The sequence below is a fragment of the Mobula hypostoma genome, chromosome 2, assembly GCF_963921235.1.
Source record: "Mobula hypostoma chromosome 2, sMobHyp1.1, whole genome shotgun sequence".
Lineage (NCBI taxonomy): Eukaryota > Metazoa > Chordata > Chondrichthyes > Myliobatiformes > Myliobatidae > Mobula > Mobula hypostoma.
The window spans coordinates 97,177,105-97,202,434 of record NC_086098.1 but is presented as its reverse complement, the minus strand read 5'-3'; the positions used below and the strand labels follow the sequence as shown (position 1 = coordinate 97,202,434).

Below are 25,330 nucleotides of genomic sequence, written 5' to 3'. Positions count from 1 at the left end.
AACCTTCAGTCTCATCTTCTAAGTGACTTGTGTTTACTTTAGATGCTCTCTTCCCTTACAGTATACTGTTTTATTTACATTATTTGCCAGCTTACCTTCATACTCGATCTTCTGCCTCTTCATAATTATTTTTGGTCATCTTTCGCTTGTTTCTAAAGGTTTATCAACCCTCTGCTATCACTGATCTTACAAAATTTTCTGCATTTTAGTTTGATACCATTCATTACAACTTTTGTTAGCTGCCGATTATGGTATCCTTCTCCAGGAAAACACTGAGTGCTCACAGCACACATCCAGATGTTTCTTGTTTAGTTAGGATATCCCACAAGGATGAAATCCATTGGACTGTATACTTACTGCTGTCAGTAGAGTACAATACTTGATTGACAAGCATAAAATTGTAAAGTATATGAAACCTGTAGCAAGTGTGAGCATTGGATACAAAAACAACCAGAGGATTGAAAACTCTTTGGAATTTATTAAGGTCCCCAATCCTACCTGAGCTACTCACAGGATTTGTCAGGATTTTGAGTCCATTACACAAAACTAGATAGCAAAAACTGAAAATAGTGCACAAGATGTCATTGAGGGACTGTGGATTGCAGATACACTATTGTGGAAACTAAGTAATGAATACCTTCAAAATCATCTAACAACAAACTGGTGGCATTCACTTAATTTTATATTCTAATTTACTGTCAGTTTAAATCTTTGAGATTTTGGCAGCGCAATACCCAAAAATTAACTTGTCCTTTTCTTATTTTCAAGTACATTTGTGATGACCATTATTCTAATTTTATCATTCGCATTAAAGTAACTCTCATCTTAATTGCTGCTGATCCCATTATTAAATGATAGTTTAGAAAAGCTGCTAAATGGCTGGATCATTTTTATTTCTGACTGATGTAGTGTGGCGATGTAGAGACTAAGACAACATCGATAATTCCTAATTCCCTAACCTGGGTTGAAATTGCTGGATTACTAGTAGGGCAGCATTACTCTGAACTGGAAAGAGAGAAAGAGATGTACTCAGCCAAGCCCTATGCTCCTAATTATTATCTGAGAACAAGTAGTAGTAAGTTTAAACATACGCAAAGCAGTTAGCCTCCTTATGATGTCTTTCATGAGTAAATAGTCCAGCAATCTGCACAAATATGCATTCCTAAATTATCTTGCCCAGTAAGGTACTTCAGCAAAAGAAAGCAGGATGAGGGACCAACACACTTCAAGCCTGAAAGTGAACCTTTGGCACTGCTATTATGGCCAAGACCAAGAAACACATACCAATAAGTTCCAGATCATATCTCTTTAATTACTGTTCCAAATGATACCACTGAACTGCACATAAAATGTTGAAAGAATAACTAGTTATCCCTTTTGGAAAAACTGTATAATTTAAATTTTAATAGATTTATAATCGCGTTTGTTGAAGGTGGCAGTAATTAGCTCATTCTTGTCATGCTGAAGATGGCTAAGGAATATTTTTCACAATTGAGTAAATGCAGGGAAAGTGATATATTTTTATGCATTCTGGTATAATGTGCTCATTAAATCTAATGCTAATTTCTTAAAAATTGAAATGTTCTATGTTAATAGAAACAACCAGTGTTCCTAAAATACCATGATGGTACTGAGCTGACTACAACAATATTGTGAAAAACTTTGATCCCACCCTGCAGATATTAACGAACAAGCAATCCTTAATATTCCTAGAACATGCTTTTTACTTTGGACTTAATTTAATTGCTTTTAGAAGCTGTCTTCTTTTCTTTTCCAATATTTTTATTAATTTACATATAAGAATACAGAGTACAGGAAAGACATATATATCAATACATTATTCTAAATCGCATATAAAGACTGCTTACCCTATATTCAGACAGGTTAATCAATTTGTAACATTGAAATATAGTAATTTTATTATATTAAAAAAAAATCTAACCCACTACCAAGACTGCAGCTGATTAGTAAAGAAAAAAAGGGGAATAAATTATTAATAATCATCTGTGCTTTAACAACAAATCAAAGGTTTTGAAAATAATTCAGAAAAGGTCCCCACAATGTTTGAAAGTCTTGACTTGATTCAGAGATTGAGCATCGAATCTTCTCTAAATTTAAACATGACATCACATCACGTAACCATTGGGCATGAATAGGAGGGGTCACATCTTTCCATTTAAGCAAGAGCGTCCTTCTGGCCATAAGAGAAATAAAAGCCAAGATGTGCAAATCAGATGACTCCAAAATAATCTCCTTTCCTCCAACAATACCAAATAAAGCAGTCAAAGGATTAGGCTTAAAGTTTACCTTAAAAACAATCAAGAAAGTTTGAAATACTTCTTTCCAATATTTTCCAAGACTGGGGCATGTCCAAAACACATGAATGAGTGAAGCTTCTCCATTATTACATTTATCACAATATGGAGATATATCTAAATAAAAATGAGACAACTTATCCTTGGTCATACTTTAAATATGGACCACTTTAAATTGTAGGAGAGAGTGAAGGGCACATAACGATGAAGTGTTAACCAATTTAAAAATTTGATTCCAAGTTTCCTCAGAAATAGAAGTCTGTAAATCTTGTTCCCAAAGATTTTTAATTTTATCTAAAGGAATACTTCTCATTCTCAGCAGCATATTATAAATATTAGATATAGATCCATTATAAAAAGGTTTCAAATTAAAAATTACATCTAGTAGATTCTTAGCAGGACTTTTAGGAAATGTACTTATTTAAGACTGTAAAAAATCTCTTATTTGTAGGTATCGAAAAAATGAATTTTGGGTAAACTATATTTAGTTGGCAGTTGTTCAAATGAAAAGAGACTATCCTCTACAAACAAGTCCTAAAAGCATTTAATACCTAATCTATCCTATTCTTTAAAAGCTACATTAATCATAGAGGGTTTAAAAAAAATTAGAAAAAATGGGACTCGAAAGAGAAAATCTCAATAAGCCAAAGTATTTTCGGAATTGTATCCAAATTCTCATAGTGTGTTTAACTACCAGATTATCAGTTAACTTACTCAGAGACAAAGGGAGTGAGGATCCAAGAAGAGGAATAATAGAAAATTTATTAACAGAGTTAGCTTCTAAAGAAACCCACATCGGGCAATCTTCATGATTTATGTAATATAACCAGAATGTAAAATTTCTTATATTAACTGCCCAATAGTAAAATCTAAAGTTTGGTAAGGCTACTCCTTCATTCTTTTTATCTTTCTGAAGATGAATCTTATTTAATTTAGAATGCTTATTCTTCCATATATAAGAAGATACAATAGAGTCAAGAGAATCAAAAAAAGATTTAGGAATAAAAACTGGCAATGCCTGAAAAAGATATATAAATTTAGGTAATATATTCATTTTGATAGAGTTAATTTGACCAATCAGCGATAACGAAAGAGGCGACCAATTTAATAGTATCCTTTTTACGTGATTCACTAGGGTAAGAAATTTTTCTTTAAATAGACACTTATAGTTTTTAGTGATTGTTACACCTAAGTAGGTAAATTGGTTTCTTACAATTTTAAAAGGAAGGTTAGAATTTGTTAATATCAAATTGTTCAAAGGAAAAAGTTCACTTTTATATAGGTTAATTTATAACCTGAGAACTGGCTAAAACAGGAGAGTAAAGAAAGCACATGGGGTAATGAAGTCTCAGCATTAGAAATAAATAGCAGCAGATCATCAGTGTACAGGGAGACCTTATGAATAGTGTCTCTTCTTAAAATACTGGTGATATCATTAGATTCTCGAAAGGCAATGGCTAATTTCCCCCTAGATTAATAAAGTATGACTATGACTATAACTAAGGGTTCTAAGGCCAGATCGAAAAGCAAAGGGCTCAACGGACAGCGTTGTCTAGTGCCACGTTGAAGCTTAAATGGTTTGGAATTATGAGAATTAGTGATAACCCTATCGGCAGGAGCTAAATAAAGTAATTTAAACCATTGAATGAAAACGGGTCCAAAATTGAATTTTTCTAAAGTTTTAAATAAATAATTCCATTCAACTCTGTCGAAACCTTTCTCCGCATCTAGGGATACCACACATTCCGATATCCTGTTAGAAGGAGAATAAATAACATTTAATAACCGACGAAAATTAAAGTGAAAATATCGATTTTTGATAAATCCAGTTTGGTTATCAGAAATGACAGATGGTAAAATATTTTCAATCCTATGGGCCAAAACTTTAGATAGGATCTTAGTATCAACATTAAGTAAAGAAATTAGTCTATAAGAAGAGCATTCACTTGGATCCTTATTCTTTTTAAGAATAAACGAAATGGAAGCCTCATAAAAAGATTGAGGGAGTCTGCCTGACTTAAATGAATCCAAAGAAACTGAACGTAAATGAGGTATAAGCAGTGAGGAAAAGGTCTTGTAAAATTCTCTAGAAAATCTATCTGGAGCCGGAGCTTTCCTCAGACGTAATGAGTGCACAGCCTCAACAATTTCCTCAAAAGAAATAGGTTGTTCCAACAACTTTCTGTTGGCAGAAATTGTAGGAATGTTTAGTTGATCTAAAAAATTGTTCATTACAGTGTTATCCTTAGAAGATTCAGAACTATAGAGTTTAGAGTAAAATTCTCTAAAAGTATCATTTATTTCTAAATAATCAGTTGTCCTATCACCATTAGCTTTGCATATTTCTTTAATCTGCTGTTTAGTTATAAAGGTTTTAATTTGATCAGCCAATAATTTACCTGTTTTATCTCCATGAATATAAAATTGACTTTTATCTTTTAGGAGTTGGGTTTCAATTGGATAAGTTAAAAGGAGATCATATTTAGTTTTAGTTTCAACACATCTTTTATATAAGGCAGGTTCTGGAGCCAAGGTATACTCTTGGTCTAACTGTTTCAGCTGATAGCTAAATCACTTCTCTCTTTATTCGCTTTTTTCTTAATACTTGCAGTATAAGAAGTAATTTGTCCTCTAATATACGCCTTAAAGGCATCCCATCTGATAAGACTAGAAGTCTCCTCTAATATGTTCTCTTCAAAAAAAAGTAATGTGTCTCTCCATAAGCTTTAAAAAAATCTTTATCGGATAACAAAGTTAGATTAAATCGCCACAATCTATTTGTGTGAAAAAGACCAGGGAGATTTAAAGATAGAAACACATGAGCGTGATCTGAAACAGCAATCCCTTTATATTCACAGGATCGAACTGATGGAATCATTTGGCTATCAATTAAAAAAAATCAATCATGGCATATGTATGATGGACATGAGAGAAAAACGAATATTCCTTGTCTACTGGATGAAAAAAAAACGCCAAGTATCAACAATATCACATTCCATTAAAAAAGATTTAATACACACAGTTGATTTATTTGGTATCATTAGTTTAGAAGACGAACAATCTAAAACTGGATCTAAGCAACAATTAAATTCTCCACCCATCACCAATGAGTACAGACTTAGATCTGACAAAAATAAAAAAATACGCTCAAAGAAACCTGGGTCATCTATATTCGGAGCATACACATTGGCAAATACCATTAATTTGTTGTTTAGTCTCCCTGATACTGTAACAAAATACCCATTAGTATCAGAAATTACTTCATGTTGAACAAAGGGAAGTTTATTATTTATAAGTATCAAAACCCCTCTAGCTTTGGTCTGAAACAAGGAATGGAAATGAGATTCCCTCCATCGAGGCGTGAATTGTCACACGTGCATGGGTTTCTTGAAGAAAAACAATTGGTACCTTAAGTTTTTAATATAGGCAAACATCTTATTTCTTTTCATGGGGTGATTTAGCCCTTTCACATTAAAACTAAGTAAATTATACTTTGATCCATTTTAAAACTATTTATAAGAAAGGTTAAAGTAGCAATCAGAAAAATGTATATTAAACCCGAATAATAAATCTTGAGATATATTAGCTAAGCAATAGAATTGACTAGATTCCAAAATCAGCTTCAAGAAAAAAGAACTCCCCATCCCCCTCCCTCCTCCCAAAGAGAGAAACTCAGTCAAAGAACAACCGCTATCTACCTCCCCTAAACACATTCCCTTAGAAAGCCTGTAGGAACCGCTCCAAAGAAGTCAAGGTTATTTACTGTTCCAACCAAGACTAAATAATATATAGTGAAAAACAAGCTTAGACAGGTTTATCGAACAGAAATAGCAGTTATTCATACTGAAAAATATTAAACAGTCTTCTTTAATATGTAGTATTTCTGTTTTTGCAAGATTTTTAATCTATTCAGTATATGTATACAGTCATTTTCCTGAGTCTAAAAATTCTTGCACCTGCTCCTTCGTATAAATACATTTAAATGATCCATCTTCCATTGTAATTCTCAGTCGAGCCGAAGAACGAAGAGAGGGTTTAAAATTTTAGCTGTAGAGCTCCGCCATAACTTTTTTAAACTTAACATGTTCTGCCATAACTTCTAATGAAAAATCTTCAACAATATGAATCTTTTGATCTTGGTAGTCAATCATACCTTTTCCACGGGCAGCACGAATCAGATGGTCCTTTATTTGAAATTCATAGAAACATATAATGATTGATCTTGGTTTTGATTTTGAAGTCGATCTGTAGATGGGCGACCTGTGGGCACGATCAATAATATCAGGGAATAATTCTATGAAAAGGTTTGCAAAAGATCCTTTAGGATTACCTCTTTCTGTTTGTTCTTTAAGTCCCAAGATTCATACGTTGTTCCTCCTACTTCTGTTTTCCAAATCAATTATCTTCTGTCTCATTATTTTATTGGACTTGGATTGTTTTTCATACAGCTTTTGCATATCATCCATTCTCTCATCCAGTAAAGTAATAACATCTTCATGTTCCTTTATCTTCTTATCATGCTCAGTTAGAATTGCTTGAATATCTTCTAGTTTCGTACCTATTTGTTTAATTTCAGCACTGATTTCTTTTCTGAACTGTTGGAACTCCTCAGTAAGCTTTTGAATTGAGCCCATAATAGCTTCCAAAGCTGCTTTGGTAGTCATAATAATATAACAACCCGTCTAACAGTAGTATTTCAAAAGGTTAGAGAGAAAATTAAGTAAATTAGGAGCACCAGCAGAGAGCTGTTACTCCATCAGCGGCCAGCAGGCAAATCCCCAGAAGTTGTCTTCTTGAATTAGAATTGAAATTACTTATTGTTTCAGCTATAATTTAAGGCCAATTTATCATTTAAACAATGATTCTGACTTTATTCAGATGTTATTTGTTTAAATAATTCAATTTAGTTTCTATCTGTAGTGCTTAGGATGCTCAGATAATCATCCCCAGAATTATTGTGTAGTGGTACTTAGCTAACTACAATGTTATCCTCCATAGGAAACCTTACAGACCTTGAAGTTCTTTTTTGTTTAATTGTTTGCATAACAATTTTGTTCAAAATCATAAGAAAAAAAATTGGAAAATTTTGGGGAAACTCATTTTTACAGCATGATTTCCATTACTACATCAGATTTAATTGAAGGTGGGTCTTCACTTGGGCAGAGCAGATATCGTGCCCGTTTCAGAAGTAAGGTTTATTAAGTAGATACCAGCTGATCCAGTCAGTAGCTGATGGTCATGTGGAGAAATGTTGAGGAAGTATAACTCCCAAAAGCTCTTCTCTTTACCAATCTTCCGCGAAGCTTCTTGACCCATTTTGCTATCTTAAAGTTGCTATTGATTTTGAAGAGTAATAGCACAGATGCTGGAGCAGTTTTAACCCTACACAAATTCTGAATATTGAGTTAGCTTTGGGGGTATCACTTCCTGACATGCCAAGGCCTTTCCACCATCTACAGCTTGAGAGTATAATGAAATGCTCTCCACTTGGATGACTACAGCATTCAAAAATCTTGATAACACCAAGAACAAAGCAGCCTCTTTGATTGACAACCCATATATCATTCTAAATATTTGTTCCCTCCAATGGTTTCTCACTTAAGTTCAATGTTTACTTTTGTGACAATTCCCCCTCCCCTACCCTCCCTGCTGAGATGTATGCCCCACACACACACACACACACACAAATGTAGGACTCCTCCTCCGTAAGTAGATTGAAGTTCAATATCTTTATTGGAGCCAGAAGTCAGTAATATTAATGGAGCCTTATATCTCACCTAACCTGAGACCTTAAGGTGTGAAGTAAATCTTGCATGCTTGTGGAAAAGGATCACTGTGAAAAGAGACCATAGCAGCAAATCTACTGTGTTTCTTCTTGTGGGAAGGGAATGAAGCCCATGCCTCCTTCTGTCCCCCACCTGTTAGCTGCTTCCAACAAATTGCTTAGGACATGAAATGAATTTATTTCACAGCCATGGCCAGTTGTTTTACTACCCCATGAAAGTTGCCATTTAAAGGGTCACAATTTCATTCAGCAGCTTGGACTGCCAGATTATTATTCCTAATTCCCTTTTAGTGGCACCATGAGACCAAATTCTCCTGCTTATCACCTGGTATCAACATCCTACAGTATGTTGTGGCAACAAAAACTGGGCATTCTTTCTCCTCCTGATACTCAGAGGACTGCTTACCATCTACAAGTCAAGAATATGATCTAATACTCTTAATGTCTGGGTGAATGTAGCTCCAACAGCACAATTCTGAAGAACTTCAGGACCACCAAAACAAAGCAACCAATTTAATTGGCGCTATAGATAAAGGAAGTTGCCAGAAAATGGCCAGTAACATCATGAAGTCCTTCTTCATATGACTGTTTGTCTCACTCCTGTGAAGAAGGAGGCTACATAGCATCCATGCCAGGACCACCAGACTCAAAAACAGTTACTTTTCAGAAGCAGTAAGCCTGATCAACACCTCAGCCCATTAACCCACCCCTCCATATCCCTCTCTCAATCACCTTATGTACAGACGCTCCTGTGCCTAGCATCATTTTACAGACATACAATTAATCTATGTATATTACCTATCTTACGTATTTGTATTTTTATGTATTGTTATGGTTGTGTTCTTATTTTACTATGTTTTTTCCTATATCAGATCTGGAGTAACAATTATTTCATTCTCCTTTACACCTGTGTACTGGAAATGCCATCAAATAATCTTGAATCATAATCAATATTCATTCCTTCCATCACATACAGTGGATGCAGAGTATACCATTCATAAAATGCTCATATCAGTTAACCCAGCAGTACCTTAGAAACCCTGAGAATGACAAAGGCAGCAGAAACTTTAGGATATTATCATCTGCAGCCTTCTCTGTACATCACACACAGTGCTGATCTGGAAATATAACACCATTCTTTTATCTTCACTGCAACACCCAACAGTACTACAGGAAGCAGATTTGTGGCTTTGTCAAGGGAATAATCTGTCTGACCAATCGGATTGAATTCTTTGAAGAGGTAACACAGAGTATCATGGAGGGAAGAACAGTAATGTAATTTACATGAACTTAAACGAGGCTTCACATGGAAGACTAGTCCAAAAGTTAAAACCAATGGAATTCAGGGAAAGTTGCCTAACTGGATCCAAATTTGGCTTGGCAGTAGGAGACCACAGTTGTTGGCAGAGCTGTTTTCACAATTGAGTGCCTGTAACTAATAATAGCCATTGTTGTATGTAATATATGTGAATGATTTGGATGTGAATATGAATATATAGGAGGCATGGGCAGTAAGTAACAGGATAGTCGGTGGAATTGTTGATAATGTGGAGAGTGGTTTGATGTGTTGGTGAAATGGGGCTGAAAATGGTAGAAACATTTTAATTCAAACAAATATGAGGTGATGCATTTTCAGAATACAGATGAACCCCATGTTGTGAGTGAGTTGTGTTTCTAGAAACAATCCATATAAGAATTTTCAATAATGTGAAGATGCATCATCTGTGTATACATCAAGAAACAAGATCTGAAAATATGTGAATTTGTCTTTATTTACTTTCTTGTCCATAAAATACTTGAGTGTGAATTTTATTTTCCTATCATAAATATTTGGTTAATGACTTGGAAATTCTGTAAGGGCAAATTTCTGTTACTAAACAATCATAATGATGGGGGAGAGGGGTTGTGGGTGATGTTGTTTATACTGATGAGAGTAGGACATATATAGTGATACAGTGAATGGTAGGATCTCAGAGATATTGTTAAAAGTAGGACATTGGAAGTCCATTGATCCTTGAAGGTGGCAATGCAGTTAGATAAGATTGCTGGGAGGATATATTGGATACTGTCTTTCATTGGATGAAGGAATTAAATACAGAAGTTTGGAGGTCATGCTCCAGATTTCCAGAAACTTAGTCAGACTTCATCTTGAGTACTGCATGCAGTTCTGGTCATCATGCCTAAAAGAAATATATGAAAGTGATGGAGATGTTGCAAAGAAGATTCTCCAGCATATTGCTAGGGGTGGAGTGTTTCCCTTCTGAGGAGAGATTTGAGAAGCTGGATCGTTTCTCACTGGGACAGAAGAAGTTAACAAAGGGGTATATCTGAGACATAAAATCATATGAGGTTTAGACAGAGTAGCCTGCAGGAAACTTTTCCCCATATGAGAGATAGATAAATTAGAGGGCACAACTTTGGGTAAGGAGAAAGAGATATGAGTAGTATCCTCTTCACCCAGAGAGTGTACGGAATGCACTACTTGAGAGAGTGGTTGAAGCTGGGTCATTGATGGCACTTAAGAAGTGTATAGATGAATTGTCACCTCAAGTGGTGGATGCAATTTCAATGTTCAAGAGAAGTTTGCATAGATACCTGGATTGGAGGGGTATGGAGGGCTATGGTCTGGATGCAAGTTGATGGGACAAGGCAGTTTAAATTATTTGGCAAGGACTGGATGGGCCAAATGGCCTGTTTCTATGCTGTAGTTTTCTATAGGAAATGATTAAGGATAGAAGGCTGTGGACTCAGGGAGGTGGGATTAATGCAGAAGGGTGCCCACTGGTTGGCATGTGCTGTACAAGTTAGACCAAATAGCCTATTTCCATATTGTATAATTCTGTGCTGCAGTTCACAAAGATCGTTCACCAGCACTCGATCAGAGGTATTTGGGGGTGAATAGTAAATTTTGACCTTGCTGGTGATGCCCTAATCCCATGGATGAATAAAAGCTTTAAATTCTCTCTATTTGTTCAATCATTGTGTGTTATGGATTGTGCGGAACCTTGGATTGAGCTGATTAATACACTACTTGACAATTCTGCATTACAGGTCTATGGTTTCAATCCTGTCAACCACACTCCTACTAAGGTGTATGTCTGAGAAAGCATGACTTTCACCAGAGATACTACTCTCATCTCATCTCTGATATTAAACTAATTTGTATACTGGGTTTGAGCCTTACTACGACATACCTCCAATGAGGCTTTGGAACACATTGTACTGCAGGATTAGAAGTCAGAGGACATTTTTAATTAAGGCAATCTCTCCCTACTGCAAGCATTTTATCCCCATTTGTCAACAGGAAGCTTCGTGTTGAAAGCACCTCACCTGGTTGGTCTTCATCTTCATAACTGTTAATGGTTCTGGTCATATACATTTCAAAAGGTCAAGGCGTAGAAAATGAGTCATGTAATGCTGTGATTTTAAAGCATAATGCAATTGAATTTTGATGTTTGTATGCCTTTAGATTTCTTGATACAGTTTGTGTTAATCACTAACTCACTTTGTTTCATTCACTTGGAGAGATTTCTATCAACTATTACCAAATCCTTTATGAAAAGCAGTTCTTAAATTGTGTTCCCTGTTGCTTTTACTTGATTACAATCAACAAGTTTGAGATTCTATGAGCAGATTGAAAGAGGTCAATGTAGTAAAAGTTGATCTTGGGTCAAATCTTCAAATTCTCAACTGCATAAATTTCTATTTATTAAAGCTGGAGAGTCACCAACTAGCTAGCTCCAGTTGAAACTTCTAATGCAACCTCTCATTAAGGAATCCTTAGACTTAATGGTTTTCCTAGCAATTCAATGTATTATATGTATAAAAACAGTATATAATATCAGTCAATGAATATAATATAATTCAAGAAATAAATTATAGTTTATGAGAATGATGGTTTATATATTTAGTAAACCTGGCAATGTATCTGAGTCATTGAGCCAGACTCTGCTCTTCTGTGGCAGGTATTTCTACAAATAATTACTCCTGCCCTATTTGCAAGTCAGCTCACCAGTGACTTCACATCTGCATGTTGCAGCACTGAAGTCAAAGGTGATCTGATCTCTGACCTTCCAGTCAGTCCCTGGTCTTGGACAGAGTCCAAGGGTAGAGCTCAGACTTCTTGTGCTGAGGGAGGCAGAGGCAGTTTTTCAGAGTTGGCTGATATAAGTAGCATTAACCCACTCATTTGAATGGGGTTTTCAAGTTTGATTAAAAAGGTAAGTGAAGGTATGTATTTATTTTTTTAAGTTTTTTTACCATTTCTAAAAACTTAAGTTATTTCGATTAATTTTAAATTTTAAGAGATATTTATTCTATCCAAGATATTTAAAAGAATTCGAAGTGCTTTTACAGAGACAAGCTGTCAGAAAGGAAACCGGAACTGTCACCCAGGCTTCATGTTTGCATTATGAGAATATCACCACAATTTGGTTATAATTTGTTCAATTATTCTAATTTGAGTAGACTTGGATTTTCCTTCACATTGACCCTTAGCTGATAACAATTCGATTACTGATTTAAAAATTAATTATTAGCCTAGCATCAGTTGGCATGACATGGATCAAATTTCACAAAACAGTTCTTAAGAAAGACATAATCTTGACTGCACATCTGGGAAAAATGTTGGATTTCTGATGCCAAAGATATCCAAGGGATTCAATTCAGAAAGCAAGAGAACATCCAAACAAAAATACAACCAGAATTGAAGTTTTGCTCAGAAATAAAGATCCTGAGGTTTTTCAAAGAGGTGTGGTAAAAGAGAATGAACTAGTTTAATATTATTTGACCAAAAATTGGTGGGAAAGTTGGGAATGTTTTATATGGTACTGATAGTATCAGACTCAGGAAGAGAAAAGTACAAATCAGAATAGTAATGTTTGCTCTATTTTCACAGAGTGCACCAACAAGGAAGCCCGGTGCAGTCATCATCAACAGCAACACCACTGTCTGGGCGGAGGGGAAGGCAGCTCCCTCAGGTCCCCATTAAAAGCTCAAGTTTAGAGCAAGGTATCAAATTGTAACTACCCTTATGGTACATTCGTTTACTATGGTCTTGCAGTGAATCTGGTTTCAAGTACCATTGCAAAGGAATATTTAAGAAGCAGATAAAATTTAACCATACTTCGCTTCTATAAGCTAAGATCTTAAAAAACTGTAAATTTTTAGGTCTCTCATATCAGATTAGACATAAATGTCTTTGAGGATCCCCAAAAGGATCTTGGATGAACTTTATCGGTGTTAATGGTATACTAAATGCTGTGTGTGATGATTTGACTGTGTTGAAAAATGGGTCAATAATTCTTGAAGCAACCTGGCCCCTGGTGCATTTGTGATGAATGGTATGTCCTCGTTGTCCACGGGAATGGTACCGGACGATTGGATGGAGGCGTATGTTGTCCCCTTGTTCAAAAAAGGTAGTAGGGATAGTCCGTGTAATTATAGACCAGTGAGCCTTATGTCTGTTGTGGGAAAGCTGTTGGAAAAGATTCTTAGAGATAGGATCAATGGGCATTTAGAGAATCATGGTTTGATCAGGGACAGTCAGCATGGCTTTGTGAAGGGCAGGTCGTGTCTAACAAGCCTGATAGAGTTCTTTGAGGATGTGACCAGGCATATAGATGAGGTTAGTGCAGTGGATGTGATCTACAATGGATTTTAGTAAGGCATTTGACAAGGTTCCACACAGTAGGCTTTTTATCTTATACAAAATAACTCAGTACTCCAGTCATAGTTTAATGAGAGCCTTATATAATCACAGCAAAATCCCACTTGTGTAGGAGATAAACATTAATAATACAATGAAAGAAAACTGAGGAAGGCATCTTAGTCAATAATTATTACAACAGTGAGTCTGTAGTGAAATTTAATATTTCAATAAACTATCCTGGGGCTTTTTTCAGATGTTTCGGAAATTGAATACAGAAGTTAAAGGAAGATTATAAAGAGTTTGGTTAAGATATTTACCAATAAGGACAAGAGAAGTGTAGAAGATGAATTTCAGATCCTGAAACCTAAATACAGTAGTTGCATAAATATGTGGCGTTGGTAGAGCGCAAGAAAAAATACATGCACAATATAGCAAAGTATTTTGGCATCAAGGGATATTCAAAAGGAAGTATGAATCCTTGGCTAAAATTTAAACAATAAATCTAGAGAACAGAAGAAATGTAAATCATTGTTAATAATTGTGTGAACCTTAAGGGAGCAATTAATAGTAGAGGAAAGCAACCTGTGATCACCTTACCTCTTCAGGATAATGCTAGAAGAGTGCATGGTTTTGGCAAGGAAGAGTAAAACCTATCAGTGCTTGATATGATTAAAACAGAATTTAATCATATATTTCATTTTACATTTGATCCATCAAAGATTGTATCCCTTGGAAACAAGCAAGCAATGACATAGACATTGCTAAAGATTGAAAAGGATGGCATGAACCTATATTTTTTTCCTGGAACAAATGAATTAAAATGCACTGTTTTAGAAATTATCTATAGGGGATCAAGTTTTTGCATTATTGAGAAGCTTTAAAACATTGCTTCTTATAAGGAGATTTAATTGATAAGAAATGAAAAGAATAATGGATTTAAAGACATGATGGCAAAATCCACTATAAACTTTGAAGAGTGCTAGCATAAACACAAATGTAGAGAATTTTATTTTGATGAGGTAACATAGAAAGAAGATCAAGATAATACAGCAGATTTTGAGTGAATGGACTTTGGAAGGCATTCAACAAACCCTTGGAATTATGGGAGTAGTGATGTTGTAGGGGTGGAGTTAGTTCAGAAACAGGAAAACATAAAACAGTGTTGTATATATATTTGTCAAGCTGGAAGTTTATAATGCCTTTTGCTGCAATGTATTTTGAGTCCATTGTTCTTAACAATTAGTGTTAACAACTGCACTTGGATGTAGGAAGCAATTTCTTAAAGCTTTCCAGTCTTACAAAACTTGTTAATGTAATAGGTGGCAGTGAGGATTGTTCTCGATTTCAGAAGGATATTGAGTTGCTACTTTAGGAGCATAAATATGGAAAAACAATGGTTAATTTTGGAAGATTTTAAGAATAGTCTGTTTGAGATAGTTAAAACAGTATGTGGTTTAAGTCAGTTAAAGGCACTGAATGGAGAAGCAGATGGATTATGTACTGATCACTGGTTAGACCTGACCTTATCTAGGTACAAAGGACATTCTAACAACTGCATTTCAAGCAGATGGAAAAGCCTAGAGCAAAAATATGGAGCTGGATTCCTATGCTTGTTTCCAAGGACACAGAACTTCAATGATAAATGGAGGATGAAAAAGTTGGCATTATTTTTCCTTGGAACCTAGAAGTTCCTAAAATGATCCATGCAGATTATTTAAATGATGAGAGGCTTTGAAAGAGGGAAAGACTCACAATGGACAAGATTTCCTTAAGTTAGTGTTGAATTGACAGAAATAGCATGAACAAGCATAGAGATATGCAACTGCAGATGCTGTAATCTGGTACATTTCCAGCCGTTTGTTTTCTGCTCAAGACAAAACTGGATGGGAGCAGGTGCATACAGGTAAAATAACACATGACGTCTGTCTTTATGAGAATTACTAGGAGCTCAGGGACAGCATGTTTCAGAAAGAGTTAAAGGCAGAAGCAAAGATGGCAAGATTACAAAAACTTGATGACAAAAGATATTAAGGGTTTTTTCAGGAAACAAGATAAAGCATATAGCAGGTATAGGCAATCGGGATCAAGAGAATCACTTGAGGAATGAAGTGAGAATTTAGGAAAGAAATTAGGAGTAAATAAAGGGGCTATGAAATATCGTTGGCAAGTAAGATTAAGGAGAAGTCCAAGACATTCTATGTTGAGAGCAAGAGGATAAACACAGAAAAAAAAATTAAGCAATACATACAAAATGCTGGAGGAACACAGTAGGTCAGGCAGCATCTATAGAAAAGAGTAAACAATCGATATTTCAGGATGAAACCCTTCATCAGTCCTGATAAGGGTTTCGGCCCAAAACTTCAACTGTTTACTCATCTTCGTAGATGCTGCCTGACTTGCTGAGTTCCTCCGGCATTTTGTGTGTATTGCTTTGGATTATCAGCATCTGCAGATTTTCTCTTGTATTGAAAAACTAATCTCCTTTGGGACTCTCTAGAATGGAGAAAGCAGTGGCTGATTGGCAGGAGGAAAAGAGTGGGAATCAAGGGGGCCTTTTCTAGTTGACTGCTGGTGGCTAGTAGTGTTCCACAGGGGTCTCTGTTTGGACCCTTTTTTTATGTTATATGTCAATGATTGGGATGACAGAATTGATGACTTTGTTGCAAAGTTTGCAGACTATGCAAAGATAGGTGGAGGGACAGGTAGTTTTGAGAATGTTGAGAGGCTACAGAAGGACTTACACAGATTAGGAGAACTGGCAAAGAAGTGGGTGCTTGATGGAATACAGAGTCGGGAAGTTTATGGTCATGCACTTTGGTAGAAGAAATGAAAGGATAAACTATTTTCTGAGTGGAGAGAAAACACAAAAAAAACAGAGGCGCAAAGGGACTTGGGAGTCCTTGTGCAGGATTCCCTAAAGGTTATTTTGCAGGTTCATTCTATGGTGAGGAAGGCAAATGCAATGTTAGCATTCATTTCAAGAGGACTAAAATATAATGTTGAGCGTTTATGAAGCACTGGTGAGGTCTCCCTTGGAGTATTGTGAGCGGTTTTGGACCCCTTATTCTAGAAAGGACGTGCTGAAACTGGAGATGGTTCAAAGGAGGATTACGAAAATTATTCCAGGATTGAACAGCTTGTCATATGAAGAGTGTTTGATGGCTCTGGGGCTGTATTTATTGGAATTCAGAAGAATGAGGGGTGACCTCATTGAAACTTATGATGAAATGGCTTGATAGAGAGGATGTTTCCTTTGGTGGGAGACTAAGACTAGAGGACACTGTCTCAGAATAGAGAGGTGTCTTTTTACAATAGAGATATGGAGGAATTTATTTAGCTAAAGAGTGGTGCTTCTCTAGAATTCATTGCCTCGGGCAGCTGTGGAGGCCGAGTCTTTATGTATATTTAAGGCAGAGGTTGATAGATTGGTCAGTGCATGAAGGGATACGGGGGAAAGGCAGGAAAAGGGCTAAGAGGAAAAATAGATAAGCCATGATGAAATGGCAGAGCAGACTCAGTGGGCCCAATGGCCTAATCTGCTCCAATATCTTCTGGATCTTATGGACCCAAGTGGTAATATTTGTGTGGAGCCTGGCAATCTGAGTCAGATCCTAATGAAAACTTCTCATGTATTTTCAAAAGTGAAAACATAGAGTATATATTAGAGAGTTCAGGGAAGGTTATGTGGATAATCTGAAGTAGGCAGTCTTAAGAAGGAGGAGATGTTGAATATAATGGGATACCAGTGATTGCTAACTCCCCAAGACTGGTTGAGCTGAATATCAAGGGAGGAGATAGCCAGGGCCCTGACTTGATTTTTGCATTTTCATTAACCACTTGTGAGCTGCTAGTAGACTGAAGGAATACTAATATTGCTCCTTTTCAGAGGGGCATCTGGGATAAGCCATGTAACTACAGTAAATATCAGGGAAATTATTGGAGAAGATCCTAAGAGATTGAATTTGTGTACATTTGGAAAGGGAGATGCTGAGCAGAAATAGTCAACATGGCTTTGTGCAGGAGAAAACATCCCACAAGAATTTGATTGAATATTTTGTGGAGGTATTGAAGAAGATTAATGAAAGCAGTGTTGTAGACATTGTCTATATGGAGCTTAGTAAGGATTTTGACAAGGTTCTTTGTGTTATTATGGTCCAGAAGGTTAAAGTTCCTAGGATATGTTAAATTTCATCTGATACCTTTCTGCCCATTTTACCATTTCCCTAAGGTTTATTACTATAGTATGCTCCTCACAGATCTGAGATCTTCAAGATCTTTATTATGTGTAGATTTGAAAAGTGTACTCTGCACACCCAAGTCAAATCATAATATATGTTAACAAATGCAGTTGTCCAAGTAGAGTCCTCTGGGGATCTCCTTTGTGCATGTATTCACAACCCAACTTGTTACAGGGCCTTCAAGCTTGATGACGAATCTATTATCTGGCATCTTATAAATGTGCTTTTGAAGTCCATATATAACATATCAACTTCATTTCTCTTATTGATTCTTCATCAGAAAAGTACTTGTTATTTAGATATGATCTGCCTTTAACAAGTCCATGATGGCTGTCTCTGATCAATCCACAGTTGTCCAAGTGAATGTTCATTTTGTCCTTGATTATAATTTCTTTTAATTTCAAAAAGGATATTGGACAGATTTCTGAGCATGAGGAATATAAAGAGTTAGGGGAAAGAGATGCGGTAACTGTGTTAATAGACAGCACAGAGATTTTGGGCCCAATTATATCTTTCTAGGTTATAGGTTTTTATGTTTAAACAACTGCAAAACTTCTGTGTAATAGCTTAAACTTGTTCAATATTTCCTTTGAAAATTTAAAACCAACCCATATTTCTGCAGGAAGCCGAATTGTGGAAGAGCGGACAAAACCGATGAAGACAAAAATGTATCCCAGCAAGCAACCTATGGGATCAGTGGCCAGTTTGGAACAAGAGCGAGAACTATACACAAAGGTAAGAATAACAAAGAATGTACAATACAGAAATAGACCATAATCAAAGCTGTATCCTTCATGTGAACCTTGTTTCTACATTCATTGTTTAAGCCCAACGAAAAACTCCTCCTTCCCTTCACATCTAATTTGACTTCTCTAACTCAACTCCTGTCAATGACTTCCACATTTTCACATCTCTAAGGGTTGAGAAGACGCTCCTGAACTCCTTGCTGGATTTTTAGTGACTCATATAGATTCCAGTTTAGATCTTCCCCCAGAAGTATAAATAGCTTCTCTCATTTTGTCCTTTTAAAGCATTTTCATAATTTAAGAGCACTTACTTAACTGGTTTTCACGTTTTTTACAGAAGAAAAAGTCTTAATGGGTTCCATCTTTCTTGATATGTATAACATCTCTATTCTTGTCTATCCTTCTGTTTTGCACATTCTCGTATTTCCATTTGTTATCTAGTCATTATAGTCTAAATATGGTCTTCCCCTTCCTTTACTCTCTCTTCTCTTCAGATTCAGATTTATTTATTATATGTGACCGATTTTTGTGTAGGGAACACTTTGCAGCTAATGATCATAATGCCATTTGCTTCAAGGGAATTATGGAAAAGGACAGGTCTGGTCCTCAGGTTGAGATTCAAAATTGGAGAAAAGCCAATTTTGCTGGTATCAGAAAGGATCTGCCAAGTGTACATTGGGACTGGCAAAGGTGTACTTGGTAAGTGGGAGGCCTTCAAAAGTGAAATTTTGAGAGTACAAAACTAATATATGTCTGTCAGAATAAAAGGTAAAAATAGCAGGTGAAGGGAACCTTAGTTCTCTGGAGATACTGAGGCCTTGGTTAAGAAAAAATAGTAAGTGCGTAGCAAGTATAGGTAGGAAGGAACAAATGAGGTACTTAAGAAGTATAAGAAATACAGGAGAACACTAAAGAAAGAAACCAGGAGGGCTAAAATAAGACGTGACGTTGCTGTAGCAGACGAGGTGAAGAGAATCCCAAGGGCTTCTCAGAGCAAAGGTTTACAAAGGACAAAACTGGTCCTCTGGGAGATAAGATGAAAATCTATGTATGGAGCCAAAAGAGAAGGGGGAGAACTTAAATGGATTTTTTTGCATCTGTATTAGATTGGGAGATGGAGACAGAATCTATTGAAGTGAGCAAAGCAACAGTGAGGTCATGGACCCTATACAGACTATGGAGGAAGAGGTGTTTGCTGTCTTGAGGCAAATCAGTATAGACAAATCCGCAGGGCCTCACAAGGTGTTCCTTCAGACCCTTTGGGAGGCAAGTGCAGAAATTGCAAGGGAGGCCCAAGCAGAGATCTTTAGCGACAGGTGTGGTACCAGAGGATTGGAGGATAGCTAACGTTGTTTCGCTGTTTAAAAAAGTCTCTAAGAATAAACCAAGAAATTGTAGGGTGGTAACCCTGACATCTGTAATGGGAAATTATAAGAAAATATTCTAAGGGACCACATATATGACTATTTGGACAGACATGGCTTTATGCGTAGTAGATCATGTCTAAGCAATCCTATAGAGTTTTTTTGAGGAAGGTACCAAGAAAGTTGATGAGGGCCAGGCATTGCAGATGTTGTCTACATGGATGTTAGTGAGGCCTTTGACAAGATCATTACACAGAGGGAAATGCATTGTTGCATCAACAATATGCACAACCTAAAGATGTGCTGGAAGCAGCCTAAATGTGTCATTACCAACATAACATGCCCACAATGTTTGGCTGTACAAAACAGAACACATCAGGCAACAAAACAGCAAAACAAGTCTCTTTCCTCTCTCCCTCCTATACACTCATATGGGCAGTTCTCCAGTTCTCCAACTCTTGGACAATCTTCCAATCTTTAGCCTCCAGGCTTCAACCATTGGGCTTCAAATTACAAACTTCCTTCCCCACCATTTTGTACCCCTGCCATCACTCTGCTTCAACTCCCTCCCCCTCCTTCCCTCTCTTTCCTAATCAACCCCATTTACTGCTCATTCCTTCCTTCATCTTCCATGCTTATGTCTCTTCCAATTCCCCACCCTGTATCTGGCCAAGCACTTCTGGTAACTAATTGATGTGTACTTGTCTAATAAGCTGGCTGTCAGCTCCTCTCATACCCAGCCTCTTCATCTTTGGAGGTTGCTGTACCAGGACAAAGACCAGTTTTGGTGAGAAAAGGAATTTTCACACAGACAGCATCATCTCTACCTGAACTCATTTTATATTCACAGGTTTAAAAAAAAAACTGATGAGCAGTTGAATTTCAGGCAGTGACCATTAACCATAAAAATATTATTTCATTAATGACAATAGATACCTATTTTAAAAACCGTCTTCATCAAAAACATAATCAGCAGAAATCCTGCTGAGTACTTTCAGTCTCTGCCATGAGTTGCGAGTTCATAACCTTTGCGCTTTTAAATAATTTGATGAGAAGTTACGGTTTGATATTTATAATAACACAAAACAACTGCTCTGAACTCAGCTACTAATTGGTGTCAGCTTGGCTCATCAGCTGGCACTGTTGAAGCCTTTTGCATTCGAGTTACAGTCCAGAACTTGAATATGAAATTAAGGGTGATATTAAATTGTGGTACCTTTTTATTAGTAGTTTGGGACCTGGGTGTCACTGGCAAAGCCAGAATTTATTGCCATCTCAAACATTCTTTGAAATGATGATGAAAAAACACTCTCTTGAAAAATAGCAGTCCTTCTGGTGAAGATACTCCTATCATGTAGGGAATTTCAGTATTACAATCTAATGGCCATAAGGGAATGGCGATATCCCTAAGTCAAGGTGGGATTAGAATGCACCTCCTTGATGGTAAACGTCATAGGTTTGGAAGGTGCTTTCAGAGGAGCTGCAGTATATAACTATAGGTGATACAAATTGTCATCACTGTAAGCCAGTGTTAGGAGGGGGATTGAATATTTAATATGATGGATCGACTGCCAAACAAGTGGGCTGCTTTGCCCTGGATTAAATTGAGCTTCTGGGCAGTTGTTGGGAGCTTCAGTTAACCAAGCAAGTGAAGAATATTCTATCACCTTCCTGAGTGGTGCTCATGCAGATTGAAAAGACTTTGGAATGTCAGGAGGTCAGTCATTTGCCACAAAGTATACTGCATCTGATTTGCTCAAATGGCTGCAGATTAATGAAGCTGGTCTGTCTGAGTTCCTGATCAACAAACACCCTCCTAGGATGTTGACAGACTTGAATGTCATTGACTGTAAATGATAAAGTTATTAGATTCTGTCTTGTTGAATATGTTGATTGCCTGGTATTTCTGTGACAAAATCTTACCAGCTCACGTCTGCATATCATGCTGGTCTTGCTGTTTGCACTGATGGACTGCTTCACTTGCTGAGGAATGGTGAGTGGGAATGAATATTGTGCATATCATCAGTGAACATTGCTGGATCTAAGCTTAGAATGGAAAGAAGGTCGCTAATGAAGCTTCTGAGTCTGTGTCTTATGCTGAGCTCTTGCACAGGATATCTAGGGGCTAGGAAATGATTGATTCAACCACAATCTTTGTGTGAGGTGTGACTTCAACCACAGGATTTTTTTTACCTTGGTACTCATTAACTTCAGGTTTGTTAGAATACCTTGATGACAGGGACAGCCACTCTCATGCAACCTCTGGAATTCAGTTCCTCCAGCAGTGCTGCAGCACAGCATGCAAAACAGCAAAATAAAATGTGGTGGAGGTGCAGCTAGTTCTGCAGTGCAGCTCTTCAAGTACTGTGGTTAGGATGTTTGGTCCCATAGACTTTACTGTATCCAGTGTTTTCAGTCCTTTTGTAATGTAACATAGAATAAATTGAATTGACTGATTACTGGCTGCTGATATGGTGGGAATTCTCGAAGGAAATTAAGTGAATTCCACTGGCACTTTGGGCTGTGAATGCTTCTTCCTTGTCTTTGACATTCCCCTGCCTGACCTGGTCACTCAAGGCAGGAGGCTCTTCATAGAGTCTCCTTCTCCTATTGTCCTTCACTAATCATGACTTACTGTAAATGACCAAAGTTTTGTATGGGCATCTGGACCACAGGGACCACTTTTGTGCTATACAACTCCATGAGTGCATTAGTCTGTGACTCAGTTTTTGTAGCAGGATTTGGAGTTAGTGGCATTGCTTAGCACTGTCCATTGGATGTCTTCTCTCTTTGGAGAGATACAGCATGGATACAGGCCCTTTGGCTCATCAAGTCTTCACCAACCATCAACTACACATTTACATTATCTCATTTTTACCACAGTACATTGTGGCATCAATAGAACAGATCCTCATTTTCGGTGCACAGGTACTGATCTCAGCATACCTGCTGAACTCCTCACTGAAGCTGAATTGATCAATGCAAGAAGTATCGTAGGAAAGGCAGGTGATAGTGCTGAAGATGAAGTACCTGGTTTACAAACACAGGCAATATGTAGTGGCTGCTGATAGGACAAAATTGCAGTCAACAGGACAGTTGCAATGTAAAAGGCAGATAAAGTCGAAAAGGGGAAAACACAGGTCTGAAGGTGTTACATTTGAATGGCTGAAAGCACCTTCTGCAGTGCAATAGCATTTTTACACTAATGTGGCCAGAACAGCAAGCTAAAGCTTGACTGATGTTGAATACAATCTAGCACAACTTCCCACCTCTTATTCTCTTATACTTGGCTAATAAAGGGAAGCTTTTTTATCTATCCTACCTAACTGTGGGCATACACTGTAAAGTCCCTGCTTTCCAACACATGACCTAGTATTGTAATATATTTGCCTCACATCCTTTTTCCCTTCATATCCTTCTTGCATTTTACACAAAATCTATATTCTATGTCTAATTGCCTCTGATAAAGGGAAAAGTTTCCTTCAGTCTATCTTGTTAGTACCCCTCATAACTTTTTATACCCCAGGCACATCCCCTCTTAACCTCCCTCACTCCAGAGAAACAGACTTTGCCTCACCAGTCTCTCTTCACAACTGAAACGCTGCATGCCAGGCAATGTCCTGTGCCACCTCTCCTGTGCTATTACATCTGTAGCCCCCCCCCCCCCCGGCCACCCTCAGGGTCGCTTGGCTTGCTGTTGTCTAGGGAAACAGCCTCGGTCCCGCCAAACTGGGTAATAGTTTGTGTGGATGCTGTGTGATGTACCCCACCCTGCCCAAATAACAGACAATACACCAGATACGATTAAATGATTTACAGTTTATAGATATTACTGGAACTATATAATTAATAGAGAATAAAATATAAAAGGAAAATAAAAGGCGCCACACTTATCAAAGTTCAATCTCTTCGTGCACAAAACAGTTGGAGCTCAAGAACCTTCTTCTTCACCCTGCGACCCCTCAGACCACCTCGACTGACCGCCTGGGACCAACAACGGTGGTCGACCAGACGCTTCACACAAGTCAGTCTCCGTCTCCTTCCCAAACGCCTTTCTCGGAGTCCGACTCCGTTAGCGGAGATCACAGCACCTGGTCCATCCTCTGTCTCGCTCTCCCACCTTCTGCCCCCAAACCCCGCGCATACAGTATCTTCAAATACACCAAAACCATAACAACTATCCCAATTGGTTCATAACATCCTCTTATCAGTAACGCGATTCAACAAACTGCTAGCGGGAAGGACTTTCCCAGCATTTAACATGACAAAGTATTCCCAAGTATAACATAACAAAGAAGCCATTTTAAATTTAACATACAAAAAAAGAAAGACCCCGTACACATCTCACCTCACACATGCCAGGCAATGTCCTGTGCTGCCTCTTGTGTGCTATTACATCTCACCTCACACATGCCAGGCAATGTCCTGTGCTGCCTCTCCTGTGCTATTACATCTCACCTCACACATGCCAGGCAATGTCCTGTGCCACCTCTCCTGTGCTATTACATCTTACCTCACACACGTATGCAGATGAACCAGTTGGGTCAGGGTGATGAGTCTTGGAAATGGTGGGCGAGTGATAGTGGGAGGTGAACAAAGGGAGAAGGACACTGTCTGGTCTGATGAAAGTGGGACAGGACTGCTCAGGGGATGAATTAGCTGAATTCTCTGTCAATAATTTGTCCTTAGTTCTACTGATTTTCATTGTGGAGCAATATTTAGATGTTTTATAGTTGTAAATAAATGAGTTCTTTAAAGATAGATTAGTACAGGTTGAGCATACCTTATCTGAAATGTTTGGGGCCAGAAGTGTTTTGGATTTTGGATTTTTTTGGATTTTGGAATATTTGCTGTTACTGCATATAATGAGATGCCTTGAGGATGGGACACAAGTACAAACATGAAATCCATTTACATTACATATACAGCTTATGTGCAGCTGGTATGAAGCTCATAGAGTGAACAGTTCTATTTCAAGCAGTCTGACGTGATGGTGCTGGGTCCTCCACAGACTGTTGAAGTTGAATGACCGCCCCCGACTGCATCTGTTACCTGGTTCCAGTACTATGATTGGCTTCATTTCCACTATTGATTTCAAACAGTCGCCTGTTGCATTGCAGCTATGATGGGATGGGGTAGTTTGATATAATATTTTAATAATTTTGTGCAAGAAGCAATTGCCTTCAATTTTCAGTTCTTTGTGGTAGATCTTTGCTTGTTTCATGATCAGCA

General features: G+C 37.3%; 1 protein-coding gene across 2 annotated transcripts in view; it reads left to right on the top strand.

Moving 5' to 3' along the window:
- LOC134342316 (regulating synaptic membrane exocytosis protein 1-like) overlaps nt 1–25,330 on the top strand; it is a 622,982-nt gene that overhangs the window by 456,535 nt on the left and 141,117 nt on the right. For both annotated transcript variants that reach the window (XM_063040293.1, XM_063040291.1), the window contains 2 exons: nt 12,998–13,110; nt 18,611–18,723. In XM_063040293.1, coding sequence (XP_062896363.1) covers nt 12,998–13,110; nt 18,611–18,723 — 226 coding nt within the window. The remainder of the gene's footprint in view (nt 1–12,997; nt 13,111–18,610; nt 18,724–25,330) is intronic.